This window comes from Lutjanus erythropterus, chromosome 3 (genome assembly GCF_056507025.1).
Source record: "Lutjanus erythropterus isolate fLutEry1 chromosome 3, fLutEry1.hap2, whole genome shotgun sequence".
Taxonomy (NCBI): Eukaryota; Metazoa; Chordata; class Actinopteri; order Lutjaniformes; family Lutjanidae; genus Lutjanus; species Lutjanus erythropterus.
This window is the reverse complement of record NC_139319.1, coordinates 18,889,803-18,909,280: the sequence shown is the minus strand read 5'-3', so window position 1 is coordinate 18,909,280 and position 19,478 is coordinate 18,889,803. Positions and strand designations below refer to the sequence as shown.

The window sequence follows — 19,478 nt, the reverse complement described above, 5'->3', positions numbered from 1 at the left end:
CTGAAATGACAGACAAAAAATTTCAGTGTAATAATTTGCTCTTGGAAGAGCCACACACTCAAGTACATTTTGCATTAGAATGAGGGACTGTGGCCAAACAGGAATGATGTTTTCCCTGATCACCTTGTCGTTATTTCCCAAGTGAGGTCTAAGGCTCAAACAGGAAGGGGAAGTTGGAGTGACCCTGGACAAACATGAAAAAAAAAGAAGCAGTTGTGATTCAGGATCAAATCCAGCACAATTAAATGACAGTCACGTAACATAAACTAAGATTTTGTTTGTGGGCATACATGTGAATGTATAACATCTTTAAAGGTTGAGCGTCATTGTATAAATTAAATAAATACCTCATCAATTCCTGGGCCAGATGCGTCACCACGAGGATCAGTAGGAACTGTAGGCGACTCTTTCTGTGTCCCCTGTGGCCATGTCTTACAGAAAGTTACAAAAACACAACAATTAGACTTAGCTGACGCACAGGTGTTTCTCTTTTCTTGGTTTGATAGGTGACATGATAAGAATTAAGAGGTTATGTAGTGTACTCACTTTTTCTGTTTGCACCTTAGTCTGTGAAGCCTGCTGAAGTTAGAAGCATGAAAAAAAATTACAAAAATTATCGAAATAGTGTGTAAATACATACTGTACATCAATTATTTACCTATTTTTTAAAATGGAAATGGACAACTTTTCCCTTGTTGTTTCCGATTGGTATTGTTGCTACTGTTACAAAGACAACACCTGTACCCGTTTCCTCAGAGCAAATCCTGCATTTTTGACCTTTAATGCTTTTTAATCACTTAAATGGGACTGGGGTGAGATGATTTCAGCAGTTCACCAGTGAGCCAAACAGACAGAGCTGGTCAATATGGCAGACCAAAACTGCATCACAGTCACCGCACATGATTCAACATCTGTAGCTGTGTTATTATCATTCATATCATCAAGTCTTTGTCAAGTCATCATAGGCTGCGCTGGCTCTTAACCTTAGTTCAAAGTGGTAAAGGGAAGTTGCTGCATTGTTTAGTAAATATGTAGCCTTTTTGACAATATGGTCTCCATCCAGCCAGTGTTTAAAAAAAAAAGAATATAAGATGTTTTGATCAATAAGCACTGAGAAACAGGGACCTTCTTTTCTCTGCTTCATGTCATTGTGCATGTCTCACCTGCAGAGGGAGCTGTGGTCTCTGTGTGGTCCTGTCCAGGGTTTGTTGACCGTTGTTGGGCTGCAGCACTGCAGGGTTCCTCTGCTGAGGATAACCATAAGGAGGCACAAAGTATTGGAAGCCCTGCGGATGATAGAATCAATTCAAATCAGCAGCGAACATCTAAGTGAAGACAGTGAGCTTTGCACACAGGTCAATATGTTGTACTTCATACCTGCTGCCTGGGAAACTGAGGAAATCCATAGGACGGGTACTGGAAATGTGGGAACATCTAAAGGACATTTAAAACAATAATTAGTGATGAGAGACAGCAGTTAGACAGAACTGTCTCTGCGTCTCCATGCTGCTTCGTTGTACCTGAACAGGGTTCTGGGCCTGCTGTGGGACATTAGGAGCGTTGGGGTCCTGAGGCCCCAGCTGCTCTTGCTGGCCATTAGGAACGAGCACAGGCGTTAGCTGGTTGCCCTGGTTGGGCAGAAACATTTGGGGGCCCTGGGGACCGAAAGGACCAGCCAGCTGAGGGTTCAAGTTCACCACCTGTGGAGTGAGCAGCACCTCAGGCTGCTGCTGCAGCACGTACTGGGGTAATAGTGAAGACGCCTGGAGGAGAAGGGAGCTGGTACAGGTTACATGTTCTCTTTTTTTAATCCACATGTACACTGTAAAAACAACAACTTGTTTAGTTAGTGCCTTAAAAGTTTTAGTTGTTAAGTTAGTGCCTTAACATTCTTGAAAGAAAACATTTAATAAACTTAAAAAGTCACTGGGAGCAGTTTCACATATTGTCTTTGTGTCAATGCTGGAACAAAGTAGCTCTAACAGGAGTTTGGTCTTTGTGTGAAAGGAAGAACTGAGTTTTCAAACTGAGAAAAGGTGTGACTTAGTGAGTTATTGGTTCCAACTTAATATATTAAGTGCCAATGGATAGAGACTGAATTCAATACTAATCTTCAACATAGTTTGCGATGTTTTCAATACAGTAAAAACAAGCAGCCATAACTTATTTTAAAGTGTAATAGAGACACGAAGGAAGTTTTCATCATATGTTCTCTTCAGACTTTAAAAAGACAGGTCTCAGCAGAGTTTTAACTCTTAAACAATGCATACTGGGAAGTCTGCTAATATTCGGATCATGTTTCTTTAAAAACTACATTTATTGAGATAATTGAACTTTGTGCAGTACATTTGTTCAACTTATCATTCTAAGTAAAAAAGACTTAAAACACTAGTATACCAGAAACTAGAATTATAGAAATCTTAAAAATTTATCAACTTGAATAAATAAAACATGTACATCTAGAGTAAGGTAATGAGAAAAGTTAATTCCATTAATTCCTGATTTATTTTTTTATTTTATTTTTTTTTTTTGCACATATGAAGCTCTTTTTAAAGGTATAATCTGTAACATTTTCCAAAGAAAACACAGTATAGACTCATATGACATAACCCCTTTCCATCATAACTTATGACCCAGTAGAAGTGTATTACTGGCTGAATCTGCAGAGGCCCTGTCTTCTGCCTGAATTTCCATATTTTGTCTCGCTATTTTTCTGTGCTCTGGATATTTAACCAATTCAAAACATTGATATTTCAGATTCTGATGCATTTACAAACATAACAGTACCTGTGTTTGTCCAAGAGCTGCAAGAGTTAGTCCATTCAGTCTGAGGATCTGAACACACAACAGGACTGCATTACATTTGGTCATATTATTCCTGAATGACACAAGATTTTGACTTTGCAACCAATAAACAAGTTCTGCCATCTAGTGTATATTTACCTCATTGCTGTTGCTTGCAAGAATTCCTATCTGCACCTGTGAAAAAGAACATCAAAAAACAACATTTCTTACTATCTGTGCCATTTTAAAAGATTTATGAGAAATATATTTTGGCAAGACAGAGGATTTTACGTACGGGAAGTGCAAAGCTTGTCCTGAACAGACAGAGCAACAGGAGGGCAGTCTGGAGCTTCATGATGTCTTACAGTCTGTAAAAACATATTTAAAAATTCATGTACTTTTGCCAAGCCTTTTAAAATTCCACTATACATTTTACAGTGACAAAAATAATTGAAACAATGAGCGTCATTTTACCGTTTCTCTGGCTCTGCTTTCACTGTCTGTGTGCCTGCTTCCTCACTCTGTCCATTTCCCTTTTAAATCCTGTCCATGTCCATTGCCAACCCATCCAGACAATGTGTGGTCAGTGTGACAGACATTTCTCATGGCATCAGACTCAGACACTTGCAACACAGAACAGGTAACTATGTCATTAGGTGTAAGTCATGTCTCTAAACACCGTGACATGCTCTGCGTCAAGTTGTTAACAAGTCTCAAAGAATCTGAATTAAGACTGGATTTGCTTTCCACATGCAATGCATATCAGCTTTTCGGTGATTATTTTGCTTTTTACAGACCAGAATTCAATGCCCTTTAGTTTATGTGGCCTGTGTACATAAATGCACTCCTTATGCTCTCTTGAGTAAACTTTATGTGAATATGTTAAACTGTGGGTGTAATTAGGGGGTAATTACAGGTGTTTAGACCAACAGGCTTTTTGGCAATGTCATGAGAAAAAAAAAGGAAAACAGGAGCTGGGAACTTAGAATCAGACATTTGTCACGGGTTGTTCATCATGAGCTGACTGATGTTGGCCTCTAATTGGCAAATTATGACTGTTGACTGAGTTGGGATTTATGTTGAGAATCCACAGCAAAAAAAAATTGGAAAACTAGATGTTTTTCTGAGTCTGTCTCAAGAAGTTGAAATGAAGTTTTCAGATTAAAAGTTCTCTTACCTTTCCTAGTGAAAACAAAGTATCTCCAAATTTGGTGATTTTAAAGTTTTTGGACAAACTGAAGCATTCATTGTTCCTTTATGGGTTGAGACATTTCCTATTTTTTAAGTTAAATAAAGTGTTCAATCACCCTCTTGGATTAGCTGAAAAATGCATCGTCACTGAGCTGAAAACAGGCTGCTTATATGACCTCATTTGAAGTTGACTTCTTAGAGATATGTGGTTCTCACTGGACAGCAACACTGCAAACATATGATGATTTTATAGAATATGATGCATTGCTGTAGATTGAACTGCGTAACGTAGTTAAACTCAGCACTTAAACATCTACAGCAGTAAAATGCAACATGCATATTTATGCAGCAGTAATATTAATTAAAAAACATCAGATAATCATATTGAAACACTGAAAGGGAGCATTGTATTGCAAAGTGCTTTACTTTAAGCCAACATCAAGCTTTGACTTGCCGTGGCAGGAATAACACAGGTGTTCCTAATAACATTTATGATACGTCTGTTCTATTCAAGTGTTCCAGTGAAGCAAAATGTTATGACAGCTGTGCTTTTACAGTAATTTATCAAAATATCTTCCTTGAAAAGGGTTTATATCTGACAGATTTTTTAATGTTGAACCAGCACAGCTCACATCTGCATCACACTGTCTCATGACTGAATTAAACCCAGAAAAGCTCTTCTTGTTCCAAGTCTTTCAGGGTTATTTCAATGCAATAATCCATTTTACCTCATTTCTTCTATTCTTCCTGAGACAACGTGGTTTCATGTTGTTTTATTATGCATGTTTTTATACTCATCACCCTTTAGATGGCAGCAGAGATCCACAATACATTGCAACAATGATAACTCTGTACTGGTGAGAATAGTCTTTTTCACAACAGTCATTCTGATATGAAATAGCAGAGTAAACACAAGTGCTGTTAGTGATACTAATTAAGGTTTTGTTCCATTCACAGTGCTGCTTTTGTGCATGTTGGCACACTGGAAAGGCTCTGCTGCACTAACTGGAACAGGAACTTAATGAGTGGTGTGTTTCCGCCACTATGTCATGTCATGTCATGTCATGTCATGTCAACATTGCTGCTGCAGAAAAGGTCTGATTCAAAATCAGAGGAGTCCACAAAGCAAAGATTAAATCAAAGAATACTTTATTTTTATTGCACAGTTAACAGATTCAGTATAATCAGTTGTTTTCTCCTGAGATTCACTCTAAAGTTTCAAAACAAAACAAACCTTCATGATCATTGGTGACAGACAAAATTATGTAAGTGGAGTTTTATTATCACTCTGATTATTCTTTCATATTTGATTAAAACCCATTGTAAACAATGTCATCTTAATTATCTTCAGGGCGACCCTCTTTGTCCAAGGGAGTTGTTGTCATCGTGTCAGTCGGAGGTGGAATCTGAGGAATTGAAGAGGAAACAATGGAGTCACACACTCATATTAGACAGTGTTGATAATGTTTGCATCCCTATCCACCTAAATCTGCTGTTTTTATTGTAAATTAATCTCACCTGAGTGTCCACAGTGGTCTGTGCATGCATGATCTCACGCTGGAGAGTCAAAGAACAACAATTATTCAGTGTAGCTTTTACCAGTGTTCACATGCAGTAGAAGTAAGAACAGTTTACTTTACCCTGAATCTTCTCAGTGGATCAGTCTGAGGAGGAAGCTGCTGTTGCATGGTGCCACCTGTGCCAGCCTAAACAAGCACAGCAAAATGTAGTAATTCAAGTGACTTACATGTTAAATTTCTACCAATCATGCAACCTATAATAAAAAGTCAGTGATAGAGGTGAGAGCTTACCACCAGAGGCTGCTGAGGAGGATTCATTGGAGCCATCTGGGGGACTCCTATGAGAGGAACCTGCCAATAAACAAGATATATGAGTGAGTGTGTGTGTGTGTGTGTGTGTGTGTGTGTGTGTGTGTGTGTGTGTGTGTGTGTGTGTGTGTGTGTGTGTGTGTGTGTGCGTGTGTGTTTCTCTGAAGCCTGCCACACAATCAAACGAGTTTTGACAGTGTGTGCAACACTAACCGCATTGACAGCAGGGACAGGGTACACATTTGGAACAGCGGCCGGTAAAGCAAAAGCAGGAAGTCCAGGAACAAACTGGAGAGAGCGAGAGGATACAAATGTGATTGTTTATATCAGGCTTGTTGTAGTTTAAGACATGGACCAACAATAGGAGAGCACCAGTTATAGTAAATTGATATTGGCAATGATATTGAAAGTAATACTGGTAATGAGGTGTTCAAAAAATAAAACAACCAATCTTTACCAAAATTATACCATACACATACTGTGCATTTTGTGGATTATTAGTTGTCTTTTTGTCACATTTAAAATGTGTTTTAATCTATTACATCATAGTTTTTACACCCAGTGTAAATGTTAGTTCACCATAATAACCCACAATTCATATAAAACTATCATCCAGTTGTTTTCGAAGTCTGAGACTGAGGAAGTCTAGACATTCAATGACTGAGCCAAGATAGTGACTACAAACTACACAAGTAAGACTACACCATATAAATTAAAAAAAAAAAATCTGTCCAAAGGCATTTATTATTTGAAAAACTCTAAAATTTGCTAAAACTACTGTATCTCTAACATACCTCTGTAACCAAATCACACACATTTAGGCTATTCCATGTGATCTCCTACTCATGTAATATTTTTGCACTTCTTTTCACCGTCTCCCCTGAAACTGTTTGCAGCCCCACTTTGAAACCTTTTGATGTAATCAAAATGACAACCTGACAGACTGACCTGAGCGAACTGCGGCTGCACAAACAAACCTGCCCCACCACGAGCTACGATGGGTGGGTTCAGGCCTCCAGCCATTATGCCAGGGATCACTCCGTTTGTCATTCCTCCATTTAGACCTGCCAGTCCTCCATTCAGACCTGCCAGTCCTCCATTCAGACCTGCCATTCCTCCATTCAGACCTGCCATTCCTCCGTTCATTCCTCCCAGCAGTCCTGCGTTGGCCATAGCTGCCAACATCCTCTGTGTCTGTGTGAAAGTGGAGAGAAACTCTTTGTTATTAACTTGAAGTGAATGCAACAATTGTTCATAAATTATTAGTATGAATGTTTCTTACCTTGCCTGCATTGCCCTGCAATAAGTAAAGAGACCAGAAGTTACATGCAGTGCTTTGTATGATAGATAGATAGATAGATAGATAGATAGATAGATAGATAGATAGATAGATAGATAGATAGATAGATAGATAGACTTTACTCACATAGCAGACAGTTACTACAAATGTTGCAAGGAACAGAAGCTTCATTTTGCAGCCTGAAAAAACAGAATTAATGTATTTTACTTGCTTTCTTAATAAATGCGTGATATTAAGTATTTTTAGATTACATTTTGAAACTGAATTACACGTTTAATTATGATCACATTGTTATAAAATCTCAATTGCACAATTCTTACCTGATGGGTTTTTTTTTGTTCTTCTTCTTGGAAAAACTATGTGCCAAGGTGGACTACAGGTGCTCTCTGAATTTAGAGCACCTTTTATCACTCCCCTGAGATTATTTTGAGCCAATTAGAGAGGGGAACACCGACTTGTTCATAAACTATATTTGTCACCTGTGTGTCATGGGAACTTGTGATCTGACATCTTCTTTTCTACAGTAGATTTAAAGAAATTTAACACAAAGAAACAAACACTTAAAGACACTTGACCCCATTCAACCTATGTACCATTGTTCTTGATACAGCTAAGCGACCACAAACAATAACAGAATGATTCAGTGTCTTGGGAGGAGTTTGTGGGGGTTTCGGGAAGCTACTGACTAAAAAACATCTAAATGTTGTGGTTTGTGGTCACAGGAGATAAACAAGTGACATCAGCTTCAATTTCTTTTATGTAGGAACCATGAAAAACATGCGCACATGCTCACATTTAATTAAACATTTACCAGGCAATCAGCACATTGTTTGTGAGAAGACAGCTGCACACTGTAAAATAGACTATTTTAACTTTAAAAAGTAAGTGTCCTTTAAAAAAAAAGTTGATTGAATTTGATAAGACAGTTTGTGGTAATTTTGCAAGTTGCACTTGTTCAAAAAGCTTAAGATGTTAAGTTGAGCCAACTGACAAACATGACAAACAAATCTGATTGTCTTCTACATTTTCTCAGTTAGAACAGTCAGTTCTTCATTTGTTCCAACATGAACACAGTTAAAGACAATATGTGAACCTTCATCAGGGTTTGCAGCATTTTCATTTTTGTAAAAACAAGCAACCATGACTCATCATAAAGTGTATTAGAGACACACAGCAAGTTTGATAATATTCTTCAAACTATCAAAACAATATGTCTCATGCTGGGAAGTCTGCAAACATACTGCTCATGTTTCTTTAGAAATGTAATTTAATAAGTTGATTGAACTTTATATGGTACATTCATCCAAGTCATCATTTCAAGTTAAAAGAACTTGCGTTTATAAGTTCTGAAGTTTTCTGAAAACAAATAGTAGAAATTTTAGGTTTAATTAACTTGGATAAAAAAAAAACGTGTATTTTATGTTTACCTTTTTGTTTGTTTGTTTGTTTGTTTTATGTCTGTAAGTCCAAATTTCATGCTTTCTGCTGCTGTATTATTGAGCTAAAATACTGTCTGGAGGCCTTACTATAATTTGTGATGAGTTTATATTTGTCTAAAGCTTAAAATACCTACTCATATTGCGCTAACAACTGACCACAGAATGTCTGACCTCTTTCAGTTAGCAAAAACCTCAGATGTTACTAATAAAAAGGAACAGATATCTGTTTGTCATGTCTCATCAGCACATTTTGTCACTATGTTTACATTCATTCCCGGTGTGGTTGACTGGCTGGTATGTTGTCACACACATACTGTGGCTGTCTGACTGGGCAGCCCGCAGCAGACCAGGTAAACACCATCTGTGGAAGTCTAGTCTGGAGCTTTAGACTAATTACAAACTGTCATGCAGTTCAAATTGGGTAAAATTTTCTTCCTGATTACAGTTTAATCTTGTGACAAACAATATTTCCCAAAGTAATTATGTAAATCCATGCGTTTTTATATGTCTGATTCATGAATTTATAGAGATTGATTTCTCTCACATGGATTTATAAACTTACTTTTGGAATACTGTCATGCTGTGAGTAATGTGGAGAGATGTTTTTCATGCTCAGGGAGCCAAATCACCATGTTGCAAGTAGCTGCGAGCAGTGTACTGTAAATAGAAATTTGTGTACATTTGCACCAGCCTCTTACACAAAAATAAATGCCATCAGAGGAGCCACACCCAAGATGTTGTTCAGTGTTTTCCTCAAGACGGACAATTGTCCAGATGAGGTGAAATCAAACATGTTTTGAACTGATTTCTTCCATTTCTTTTCCCTTTTTCTCGGGTGGAGTTTTTCCTTGTGCGATCAAGGGTCTGCAGGACAGAGGTAGGCATGTTGTAAAGTCCCCTGTGTCAAACTGTGATTTTTGATCAAATTTGACTTGACTTAAAATTTGTGTATTTCTGAGTTGGAATAAAGCAAAGATAACAACAACTGGCTTCAATCATTTATTGGTTAATAGTTAAGATAACAGTGATCTATTAAGGTAACATCAGACAGCTAGTAGTGAGACAGGATCTGGATGTAGGAACTGATATCTGTGGTGTCTGACAGCTGTGTGTCGTCTCATTGTGCTTTCTTCTCCTCCATCCCAGAGCATTCTTCCTCCTCTTCGGCTGCTCCCATCACCTTCATCCCAGCAGGCTGCATCCTCCTGAGACGAGCCGCCACTGAACGCTGAAACCTCACTCTGCCGGTTGCCTGCCCGCCAGCAGCACCCAGCTGCTGCTGGTTGTTCAACCCGGCCAGCGGGATCAGTTGCACTTGGCCTGGAGTCAACAGGGTGCCCTGCTGTGGGTCTGCACCAGCATTTCTCTGTGGGAGCACGGCAAGCAGCGTGACCGGCCCACCTCTTGCTGTGGTGCCCAAATGAGCCACTTGTTCCTGTGCACTCACTCCACCTGCCTGCCCCACAAGAACTACCCCAGGTTGTTGGAGAGCTCCAATGGGTATTAACTGCTGCAGGGGAGCCTGACCTACTTGGTTCCCAACAGGCTGGATAAAAAATGAGCCGCCAAGTTGGACTAAGCGCGCCACAAGGGGTTCACCGTTAAGTGGGACCCCATTTTGAGCCCCGGGTTTGGCATTGTTGCCAGCTGCTGCTCCATTATTATTCACTCCCCCATTGGCAAGTGCCTCAGCACTCCCTGAAGACACACCACCCTCCACCACAACAGCCAAGATCTGAAAGATCACCCACAGTGTGAAGAACATGTTTTATCTGAGTCGCAGCAGACAGTCGACAGGTGAGCAGCTGCGTCTTCGCTTCACTTAAATAGAGAGCGTCACATTCAATGATCACCAAGAAAGGTCCAATCAGAGTCCAGCGCTTTATCTCAAAACAACAGGTCACTGTAATCATCATGACTTTGCTTCAAGCTATTTTCTGCTTTGTCACCTTACAGAGAGCCATTATTCAGGATTATGTGGCAACTCTAAACCATGTATCAGTGACTTGCATTCTCCAAACCATTGTTGCAGAGGTCAAATTTTCATCAAGAGAATTGACCAACAAATAAAACATGATATTAAAGCATGAACTGATGTTTCTCAAGGTCCTTTTAGGGGCAGACTGGGATCCACCAATATGATGTAATAACTTTATTTCAGGACTGTAAAGAAACAAAAGTTGTTGATACCAACAGGATACACTGACATATTCCTTGTCATGATGATATTGTGAAGTCCACTGCTGTCCATAAAGCTTTAATGAGAGCCACAGTGAAACAGACAAACATTTACAGCATTAGATAAGAAACACAGGTTTTGTTTTACATTTCCTACTATAACACAAGGGCGTGAATTGTTCTTCTATGATTTAAAAAATCTACATCACTCTAACATACAAACCACCTGGTACTATATACAACACCCTTTCTACCAATGAGCTGATATAAACTTTCCCCCAGTTTGGAATGCATTAGAAAACAGTTTCAAGATAAAACCTGCTAAAAAATAACTCCTCCTTATATTCTAATAAAAATCATTCTAGCTGCATAATCTAAATTACAGAATGAAGATCCACATGTCCCAAGTTTAGCCTGACACAAAACAACAGCAACGACCACCAACACTTGGCCTCTAAAGCAGGAGGTAAAATGAGTTTCTGTATGTGTCAGAGTTGCTTATATTACAGAGGTTCATGGAGGCTTCTGTCTCAAGCTGCTTCAACAAGCTGCTTTTGTAGAAGATGAGGAGCAGAGTGCAGCTCAGAATAACTGGTTGACATCCATATCCTCTGTGGAGAGAATAGAAAGTAGGAGTTAATAGGATGCAAAATACATTGACAAAATTATTTGCCATATGCTTTACCAAGGTATAGAAATGTTTTGCAGGGTTGGGTAGTAAAGGATTTCATGTAATGCAGATTACATTATCAGATTTTTTTTTTTTTTTTTAAAGTGACTATAATCAGCCCAGATTACATTCGAAAAAAATGTCTAATTAGATTACAGTAAAATAGTCATGATTATATTTGAATACATCTTTAAAGTACATCTTTTAATTTGGCAATTTTAAAATTAGGATTTTTTTTTTCATGATAACTCTGTTAACTCAAAAATGCATTTTAATTGCACTGACAATGCTGAGAGATTCAAATTTTTGTGGCTGCATCCTTTTTTAGTATAAGGTGCAATATGTTCAGTGTTTGATTTTGGATTAAGTGAAAAATTGTATTCAGTAACTAACTACAATTGACCCCAACCCTGGAAATGTATGACAACATCAACAACAACACAGCAGAAGAAAAGTAAATCGTGGATAAACTGCCATTGTCTTTTCCTGGATGCTTGTAATGTAATGTTACATTAGTACTGGAGTTGAATATGTATTGTCAGTCATTACAAGACGATTTTGAACCAAATATTTGTGAAAAGTCATCAGGTGTTTATTTACTTATTCACATTAAAATCAAATAAAATCAAAATGGTAATAATAACAGTGTACAATATTACTGTAACAGTTGTAACAGGCAATTATTAATGATAATAGACATGTTTGAGGCCAGAGTTACACCACAGTATGTTGGTGACATGCTGTTGTTCTTACCGTTCTTGATACCAAAGCAGGAAGTCCACTCTTTAAAGGATACCTGCTTGTCCTTGTCAGCGTCACACTCTTGGAAGAAGCGGGAGGTGCAGTGCTCCATCGGCACCAGAGGGACTCTAAGTGGAGCCAGCTCTGAGTGCGACAAGAATCTGCAAAGAACAGACGAACATCAGATACTGATCACTGAAAGCATAAAATTCATATACAGTACCGTATGTTTGCATTTTAAATAGACTCAGGAATGGGTTTCGTGGTATGTCCTTCCAGCACTGACTGTGGTTCTGTTAAACATTTGATACGAGGCAATCCTGTCTTCTTATGCCATGAGTATGAGGTTCACCCAGGAAAATAATACAGAAATCACTTTCTATGTGTAGGTTAGGATTCTATTTAATTATCAATTGGTGTTATTGATATGCATTTTTTTTGTAACAATATATCCAATAATTTAATTTAAAAAGTCAGAGGCTGTCATTATCTGGGTTTTATCTGAGTTTTATTGGGTAGTGTTGTGTCATAAATATTTCAGTTGGACTTAACTCAGTATAATTTTGAGTCAAATGTTGAATACTTTACATTTTTAGAATAAAACAATAGCTAGAAAATAAACAGCATAAGAAAAAATGTCTTTCTGTGACTTCATTGTGTAAAACACTGTGTACTATAATCTTCCAAACCTATACTGGTGAAATAGGAAGCACTCTATGAGGATTTTTGTGTGTAATCTAAAGAGTTCACTGCGAGCACAGAATAAAAAAGTGTACCTGTCAGAGGGGTGTTGGTCCAGTTGAGCAAACTGCCAGTGTACTGGGTAGATGTACATGTTATAGTTCTTCTCAAAGTCCTGAGCGAGCAGCTCAACAGAGTGATCACCAGCATGAAGACGCCTCTCACTCTCAAAGATTTTCTTCACCTACACAATACAGAACCCCACAGTTTAACTGACTTTGGATGAATAAAAAACAAATTAAAAAAAAAAAAAATTATAACAGTATTTTTCTATAAATCTATAAATATTGTACCATAATGTCCATATTTTTACATACTTATTTTCTATTTCCTTAACATTTCTCTTACATTTCTATTCTAAAATAGGGGCATCTATAACATTTCCCCTCAAGGATCAATTAAGTATTTCTTGTTCTGATTCTGATTGATTAACAACACACATATTAGATAATTTTGCCTTTTCTCAAAGGTGCTATGTTGGATACAAAGAATGCAACAAGTTTTTCATATTAAAATACTTTAAAGAAGCCTGAGAAACCCTGTTTTAGCAATACATATTAATTTGAGTGGCACATCTTACTCTAAAGCGCTGTTTAGGCGTGAGGAAGCCGGGTGACATGGAATCATGTTCGTAGAGCTGCAGCAGCACATTTTTAAGCCAATCCCTCATCCGTAGAGGGAACTGGACCAGCTCGGTGTCCACACAGGCAGGTATTACTGACAGAGAAACAGGGACACCAGGGTTGAATAAATGTTTCCTGCACCATAATTCAACTAAAATGTCATTGTTTTAACTGTGTACAGTCTTACGTTTGCACGACCCAGTGTAGTCCAGATGAAGTCTGTGTCCTTTCTTGGTGCCCTCCAGGTTGCATTTGGTCGCAAAGAGTTCACATGATGTATCATATGTTTTGTTGTCTGTTCCGCAAACCTACACAACAACAATGCAGCAGTCAAATAAAATACAGCAGACACTGAAAACCACTCCAGTTTATTGTGCGTACTTACATGATCAAACTCATTCACACTGGGTGGACATTCTGTCGGCTCCTGACACACACAGGCTGGTTTATTGTCTGCATCAACTTTACACGTCTTTCCACGTTTGCAGGGAAAGTTGTCACATGGATCTAAAGGAAAAGACAAGCACTGCAATGACCTTTCACCTTAAAACCAGTGGTATCAAGAATCATTTTGTGGATTTTTTTTATATAGTATGATAACTGGAATGGAAACCAGTGAGATATAACCACTGCACACCATTGTCTACATTCCTCTGTCATTTGAGTTTGTACAGTGATTAAATTCAACTTGATCTCTATTATTCACTCCTTAAGCCCACAGAGCTGTGTTTTGGTAGTGACCGTGAAGCAGAGTGACACTATTCATGCGGAAGTTTGAGCAAAATGATCCCATCAGCAGATTCCCCAGTGAGGCTGTTGGCATAGTGCATTAGTCAGTATGGTGACTAACCAGCAAGGGCTTCTGGGCGATGTACGCCTCCATTTAGAGGGGTCCTGGAACTGGGGTAGAGATCCACTGTGGCTCTGATCTGCACTGGATTCATTCCCACTAGAGGACCCTGGAAAAGCATATGAAACAGGAAAATTAAACTACTTGAAATAAGGGAAAGCCACTTATTTATGACTACATCAGATTGTAGCACCACACCAAAAATGAATGTCCCATTTCCTCACTGAAAACCTGCAATTAAAGATGTTAGACACTAGGGGGCAGCAGAAACATGGTGTGAACTCTTTTTTTCCATCAGTGTTACACATTCAGCAGTGTTTGGGATGAGTGAACTACACGTACTTAAACAAGCAGTTTAACTACCTTTCTGCTAGCATGCTGGTAGTGAAGCTACATCCATAAAAGGAAAGGAATGTTTTTTTTTAATGTCACCATTGCTTCTCTACTGACTGATGTAAAACTGGATATAACCACAGCTGACATTCTTTGCACTCTCCCATGAAGAGTGGGGTATTTTATTTGTAAATACTTGGGCACATTTTGCAATAAAACCAAATGAGTAGCATTTTTTGGCTAACATGTGACTTTTTTGTATTATATTTTGTCATAATTTGATATCACATGTACACTGTTAATTTGATATTTTTTTTACAAAGCTTCCTCAACACTGTCAGCAGATATGGAGCAACATTCGAGTCATATTTCTGGCCATCTGACCAATATTCACTCTCCTTTTTGCTTGTTTTTGGTCTCTACAACTCCTGGGGTAATTTCATTTGGCTCTTAAGCTTTTAAATGTTTCAACATGCTCGCCATTAAGACGCTAACTTGGTCTGTCTGCCACCATTGGGCTTTTTCCACCAACATGGAACCAGAACTGTTCCAGTTCAAGCGCCTTATTTTGAACAGTTCAGAACCCAAACAGCTGGTTCCCAGTGGGATTTAATTTATTTTTTATTTTTTCCTTTTTAACCAAAGTCATAATCTACAGGTTATTGTGCAATCTGTACTGGCATTGATGATAACATCCTTGATTACAATGGTGCCAGTAAAAACTGGTGGAAACACAGGCTAAAGGCTACCAAATAAGCTTTGGTTTTTGAACCGGTTACATTCAAAATTCTTGGAACAACATATGACATGCCCACTCTGGTACCCAAAGTAAATCTGCTACTTCTGATTCAAGCTGGGAACCAACTTTTCATGCATGAATCTTTTTTTGTGGAAATGCTCAAACGGTTCAAATTTTGGTGTGCAAACAGGAGCAGGAACTGTTTCATGTTGGTGGAAAAGGCCTACATGAATGACCCTTGTCACATGTAAGATTGTTGTTAGTTAATGTATGAATTACCCATTTTCCTGCCCTTCTCCTCTTTGCTTTGTGGACTGTATTGTCAATGCTGCTGCCCTCAGCCTCCTGAGCATCCTGTTGTTGACTTTGTTCCTGTGCAGGCTGTGCTTCCTCACTCTGTGGAGAGTGCTTCCTTGCCCTCTGGTTCTTCTTCTGCTTCCTTGCCTTTCCCTTGGTGTGACTTCCACTGTCATTCTTACTCCTCTCTTCCTCCTTTCCAGCCAGTCTGGACCCTGACTCAAACTCTGTCCCACTCCTCAGCTCTTGAGCATCCGAATTTGCTTCAGGTTCTTTCTTATCGACACTCGTTTCTTTAGATTTATCCTCTGAATCTTTGTCCTGTTCAGGCATTTCCTCACTGTCAACTGGCTCAGTGTTTTGTATGTCTTGCTCATAGTCATCTGCAATGGTGGAGAGCTCTTTTTCACTGGTTTCCTTCTCTTTAACATCTGGTTTTGAAAGAGGAGAGTCATCAGTGAGGGGTTTCTTTTTAGCAGATATAATCTGTAGAGGTTGTAAGATGCCACTATCAGCAGCGTAGTCTAGATCAACTGGGATCTCTGACTCTGTGCTGCCTATTTCCTCCATCAGTGCCCTTTGCTCCTCTTTTTCTGCTGTTTTTTCAACAGATTTGTCCTCCTTTTCCTCGAATGACATTGTTTTCACATCCACCTCTTCTTTGTCCAGCATTTCAGCATCTTCCACACTCTCCTTCACTTCTTCCTCCTCATCTGTCACCTCTTTAGCACTGTCTTCCATTTCTAGTTTGTCATCCAACATCTTCTTCTCCTTCACCTCAGCTTCCTCATTCTCAGTGATCTCACCAGACTCCACCTTGCCTTTGTCTGTCTCCACTTCTTCTTCCTCTTCCAGCGCTCTTTCTTCTGCTTCCTGCTCTTCTTCTGCTTCTTTCTTCAGGAGATCAACCAGTTCCTCCTCGCTCAACAGCACTGCGGCGCTTTTGTCGCTCCTTTCAGACACCTCAAACTCTCCCTCCTCCTTGTTAGCGTTAGCGTTGCCTTCAGAGCTCAGTTCCTCGTCTTCCTGCTCGTGGCTGCTGGCCTCAAACGGTACTAAAGTGGGTAAGATCTGTGGCTTGTTGGTCTCCTCTGTGATAATGTCCTAATTCAGGGGAAAAGAAAATATTAATTTTACATCATGAAATCATCTTATGGTTCAAATATATGTATTGAAATCAACTGTACCTTTTCTTTGGCTGTATGTGAAGTCTTATGCAATCCATGATGTTTTCCATGATGAGGTTTACTTTTTACCTAGATAATGGGGATAGATAATAATGGAAATCCTTAATGCAAATACTGCAATAAACAAGTATCATGTCACATATTTTGTTTGTCAGTTCTTTCATTGCTTTAAAATTTTGTGTCAAACAAAAGGACAGTTCACCACCAAATCAAAAACACTTATTTTAATCTCTTACCTGTAGTGTTATTTATCCATCTAGCTAGTTTTGGTGTGAGTTGCAGAGTTTTGCAGTTATCGGCTCCGGAGATGTCTGCCCTCTTTCAAAATTAATGGAACTAGATGGCGTTTAGCAAAAAAAATGCATTTTAAACACTCAATGGCAACGTCTCTTTTCAGAAATCATGTCCCAAGATTCTCCACAGACCTTGTTGTGAGCAGTTTTATATTTTCTTTTTCTCAAACTACATCTGCCTCCATTATCACCGCAGTAGCTAGTTATGTGTTGCTAACTTTACAGCCCAGCCAAGGATGCCATTAAAGCTATTATATGTAACATTTCCCCATTGAAATACCTAAAAACACCAGTCAAATGTTATATGTTTTGTTAAGTTTCAGTATTTTCATTATCCCAAATGTTTTCAGCAATGTTCAACTGCAAAGAAATCCCTAATTAATTCAGGGTAATGGTGCATTGCCTGGTAGCCATTGCTGGCTTGTTGCTAGTTGCTATAACTTCCAGGAAAACATGGTATACATCAGAGACTGAGGAAGAAAGTCTGCAAACATGACCAAACATAATGTTAATAAAATTTTAATATTGCCTTGTCAGTGAATATAATTTCTGCCTGAGTCATTTTAGATAGATTTTCATCAGCTATGGTGGTTGTTTAAGGGTGACTCCCATGATCCCATGCGACTTAACAATGTCATTATAAACTATGTCTTTTGTTATTGTTTTAAAGTGAGAGAACTCCTAACAGTAAAACTTACTGTACATTCTGTACGTTTAATGTTTGCATCCCACTCTGTCACGAACATTGGCCTCTCATCCATGAGTTGATGCACACTTCCTTGTGACAGTGACACAGATGATGGGTGTAGTTTGATAGAAAAAAATTAAACCTGCATCAAATTGCTCACAACAAGTTCTGTGGCTTTTCCTGAATAACCAGGACATGATTTCTGGAAAGGGGCAGATGCCACTGAGTTCCATTTTATTTAGGAAAAGAAAGACAAAACTGCAAATCACACCAAAACAATCTAGATGGATAAATAGCTCTAAAGGCCAGCATAAAGATATGTGTTTTCCATTTTGGGATGGAGTGTCCCTTTAATAAAAAATATTAATAGCTTTTCTACTCACAGACAGGGCAAATGTTGCTGCCAGTAAGCAAAAGAATACTAAGCAGGCCCTCATACCTGAAACATTGAAATTAATCGTTAAATATTGGACAAAAATCAAAACAAAACTTGATTTTTTGGGCTAATTTACAAGGAAAATGAATTAACAAAACACTTACAAACAAATTAGGAACAATCAGTGCATTATAATCTGACTTTGAACTGGTCACAACAAAGACACGAACTTAGCAAATCTTTCAAAGTTCAAACAGATGAGTGCATCTGTATGCTGCCAGCACTTTCATGACAAGCAGAGCTGCAGGATTGGCCTCCGCTGTTGTCAAGGTTACCGGCCTCTGAGATGCGCCCCTCTCTCAAAAGTCACATTCAGAGCTAAAGTAAACATCAGAAGCTACCAGACTGGAAAAAAGTTGACTAAGTCCACAAACTTTTTGTCTCTTTGGACGGAAACAAAACAGACACTACTGGGCCTGTCCAGTGGAACAATAGCTCGCTGGTTCGGCCCAGTAAACCCCCCAGTAGGTGCAGACGGAGGGGGGGGGGGGGGGGGTTGTGTGCATGAGAATTCACATAAAGCAATTAATCACACAATTTTATTTAATCTTTACAGTACTGAGGACACATATGAACTTGTCATCTGTAATATAGTATTATATGAAAGTCATAAATGTATCTCTCACACTATTTGATTAAAAAAATATATCTCTTTGAGAATAGCTTACAGCTATAAAATGCTGATATTTAGTTTATTTAGGGACACAATAAGCAACATTTAAATGTGTTTATATTATTTACAGTGTATTAGTACATCATTATGTAAACAGTATATTAATAGTCTCTATCTCTTGATATGTACAAAAATCTGATCATCTAAGTAAAGTTCTGACTATCACAGACATTACAGTATAATCAAACCAGCAGTCGCTGCACACACCACACAACCAATTCTACTGCAAACTAATTAGTGAACAAGATGTCCACACACATCTCTATTTGATCAATAACAAATTAGTTTTCTAGACAATGAAAAGTCTTAGTAATTAGGATTAATTAGGATTTTACCTGAGGCTGGCAGTTGCAAGAGAAATGAGAATCCTGCACAAACACCAGTACGTGCCTGTGTTGAACCTGTGAAGATGTCCTTTTGTATTCGAGACAGCGCTCACACTGTCCACACAAACACACACACATTTTTTTGTGGGTCTATGGTGCC

The 19,478-nt window shown here is 38.6% G+C and overlaps 3 protein-coding genes across 3 annotated transcripts; all 3 read right to left on the bottom strand.

The window, feature by feature from the left end:
• Positions 1 to 43: 43 nt before the first annotated feature.
• odam (odontogenic, ameloblast associated) lies at positions 44 to 3,144 on the bottom strand. The gene is made up of 9 exons (XM_084712907.1): positions 3,080 to 3,144; positions 2,944 to 2,979; positions 2,788 to 2,835; positions 1,521 to 1,763; positions 1,378 to 1,434; positions 1,164 to 1,286; positions 547 to 579; positions 348 to 431; positions 44 to 184 (listed from the first exon to the last, which is right to left on the bottom strand). Exons 1-9 carry the CDS (start codon positions 3,137 to 3,139, stop codon positions 149 to 151), a joined length of 720 nt encoding a protein of 239 aa, XP_084569033.1. The 5' UTR covers positions 3,140 to 3,144; the 3' UTR covers positions 44 to 148.
• A 1,998-nt stretch (positions 3,145 to 5,142) lies between these two features.
• Positions 5,143 to 7,275, bottom strand: scpp9 (secretory calcium-binding phosphoprotein 9). Its single transcript, XM_084712895.1, has 7 exons — positions 7,222 to 7,275; positions 6,753 to 6,998; positions 6,018 to 6,092; positions 5,787 to 5,846; positions 5,616 to 5,681; positions 5,494 to 5,532; positions 5,143 to 5,381 (listed from the first exon to the last, which is right to left on the bottom strand). Exons 1-7 carry the CDS (start codon positions 7,273 to 7,275, stop codon positions 5,313 to 5,315), a joined length of 609 nt encoding a protein of 202 aa, XP_084569021.1. The 3' UTR covers positions 5,143 to 5,312.
• A 3,405-nt stretch (positions 7,276 to 10,680) lies between these two features.
• sparcl1 (SPARC-like 1) lies at positions 10,681 to 19,461 on the bottom strand. The gene is made up of 11 exons (XM_084715298.1): positions 19,328 to 19,461; positions 18,267 to 18,322; positions 16,903 to 16,971; positions 15,698 to 16,819; positions 14,347 to 14,455; positions 13,882 to 14,003; positions 13,684 to 13,804; positions 13,454 to 13,590; positions 12,909 to 13,057; positions 12,145 to 12,293; positions 10,681 to 11,332 (listed from the first exon to the last, which is right to left on the bottom strand). The coding sequence occupies exons 2-11, from the start codon at positions 18,318 to 18,320 to the stop codon at positions 11,304 to 11,306; spliced, it is 2,061 nt and encodes a 686-aa protein (XP_084571424.1). The 5' UTR covers positions 18,321 to 18,322; positions 19,328 to 19,461; the 3' UTR covers positions 10,681 to 11,303.
• Between the last annotated feature and the right edge of the window lie 17 nt (positions 19,462 to 19,478).

Coding starts and splice junctions, on each gene's coding strand:
- odam (XM_084712907.1), bottom strand. CDS start 3,139: ATGAAGCTCCAGACTGCCCTCCTGTTGCTCTGTCTGTTCAGGACAAGC. Junction 2,980..3,079: donor GGACAAGCTTTGCACTTCCC/GTACGTAAAATC, acceptor TCTTTTTCACAG/GTGCAGATAGGAATTCTTGC. Junction 1,435..1,520: donor AGGCCCAGAACCCTGTTCAG/GTACAACGAAGC, acceptor AATGTCCTTTAG/ATGTTCCCACATTTCCAGTA.
- scpp9 (XM_084712895.1), bottom strand. CDS start 7,275: ATGAAGCTTCTGTTCCTTGCAACATTTGTAGTAACTGTCTGCTATGTG. Junction 6,093..6,752: donor TGCAGCCGCAGTTCGCTCAG/GTCAGTCTGTCA, acceptor CGCTCTCTCCAG/TTTGTTCCTGGACTTCCTGC. Junction 5,682..5,786: donor CTCCTCAGCAGCCTCTGGTG/GTAAGCTCTCAC, acceptor GTGCTTGTTTAG/GCTGGCACAGGTGGCACCAT.
- sparcl1 (XM_084715298.1), bottom strand. CDS start 18,320: ATGAGGGCCTGCTTAGTATTCTTTTGCTTACTGGCAGCAACATTTGCC. Junction 16,972..18,266: donor CAGCAACATTTGCCCTGTCT/GTGAGTAGAAAA, acceptor CCCATTATCTAG/GTAAAAAGTAAACCTCATCA. Junction 16,820..16,902: donor CACATACAGCCAAAGAAAAG/GTACAGTTGATT, acceptor CCCCTGAATTAG/GACATTATCACAGAGGAGAC.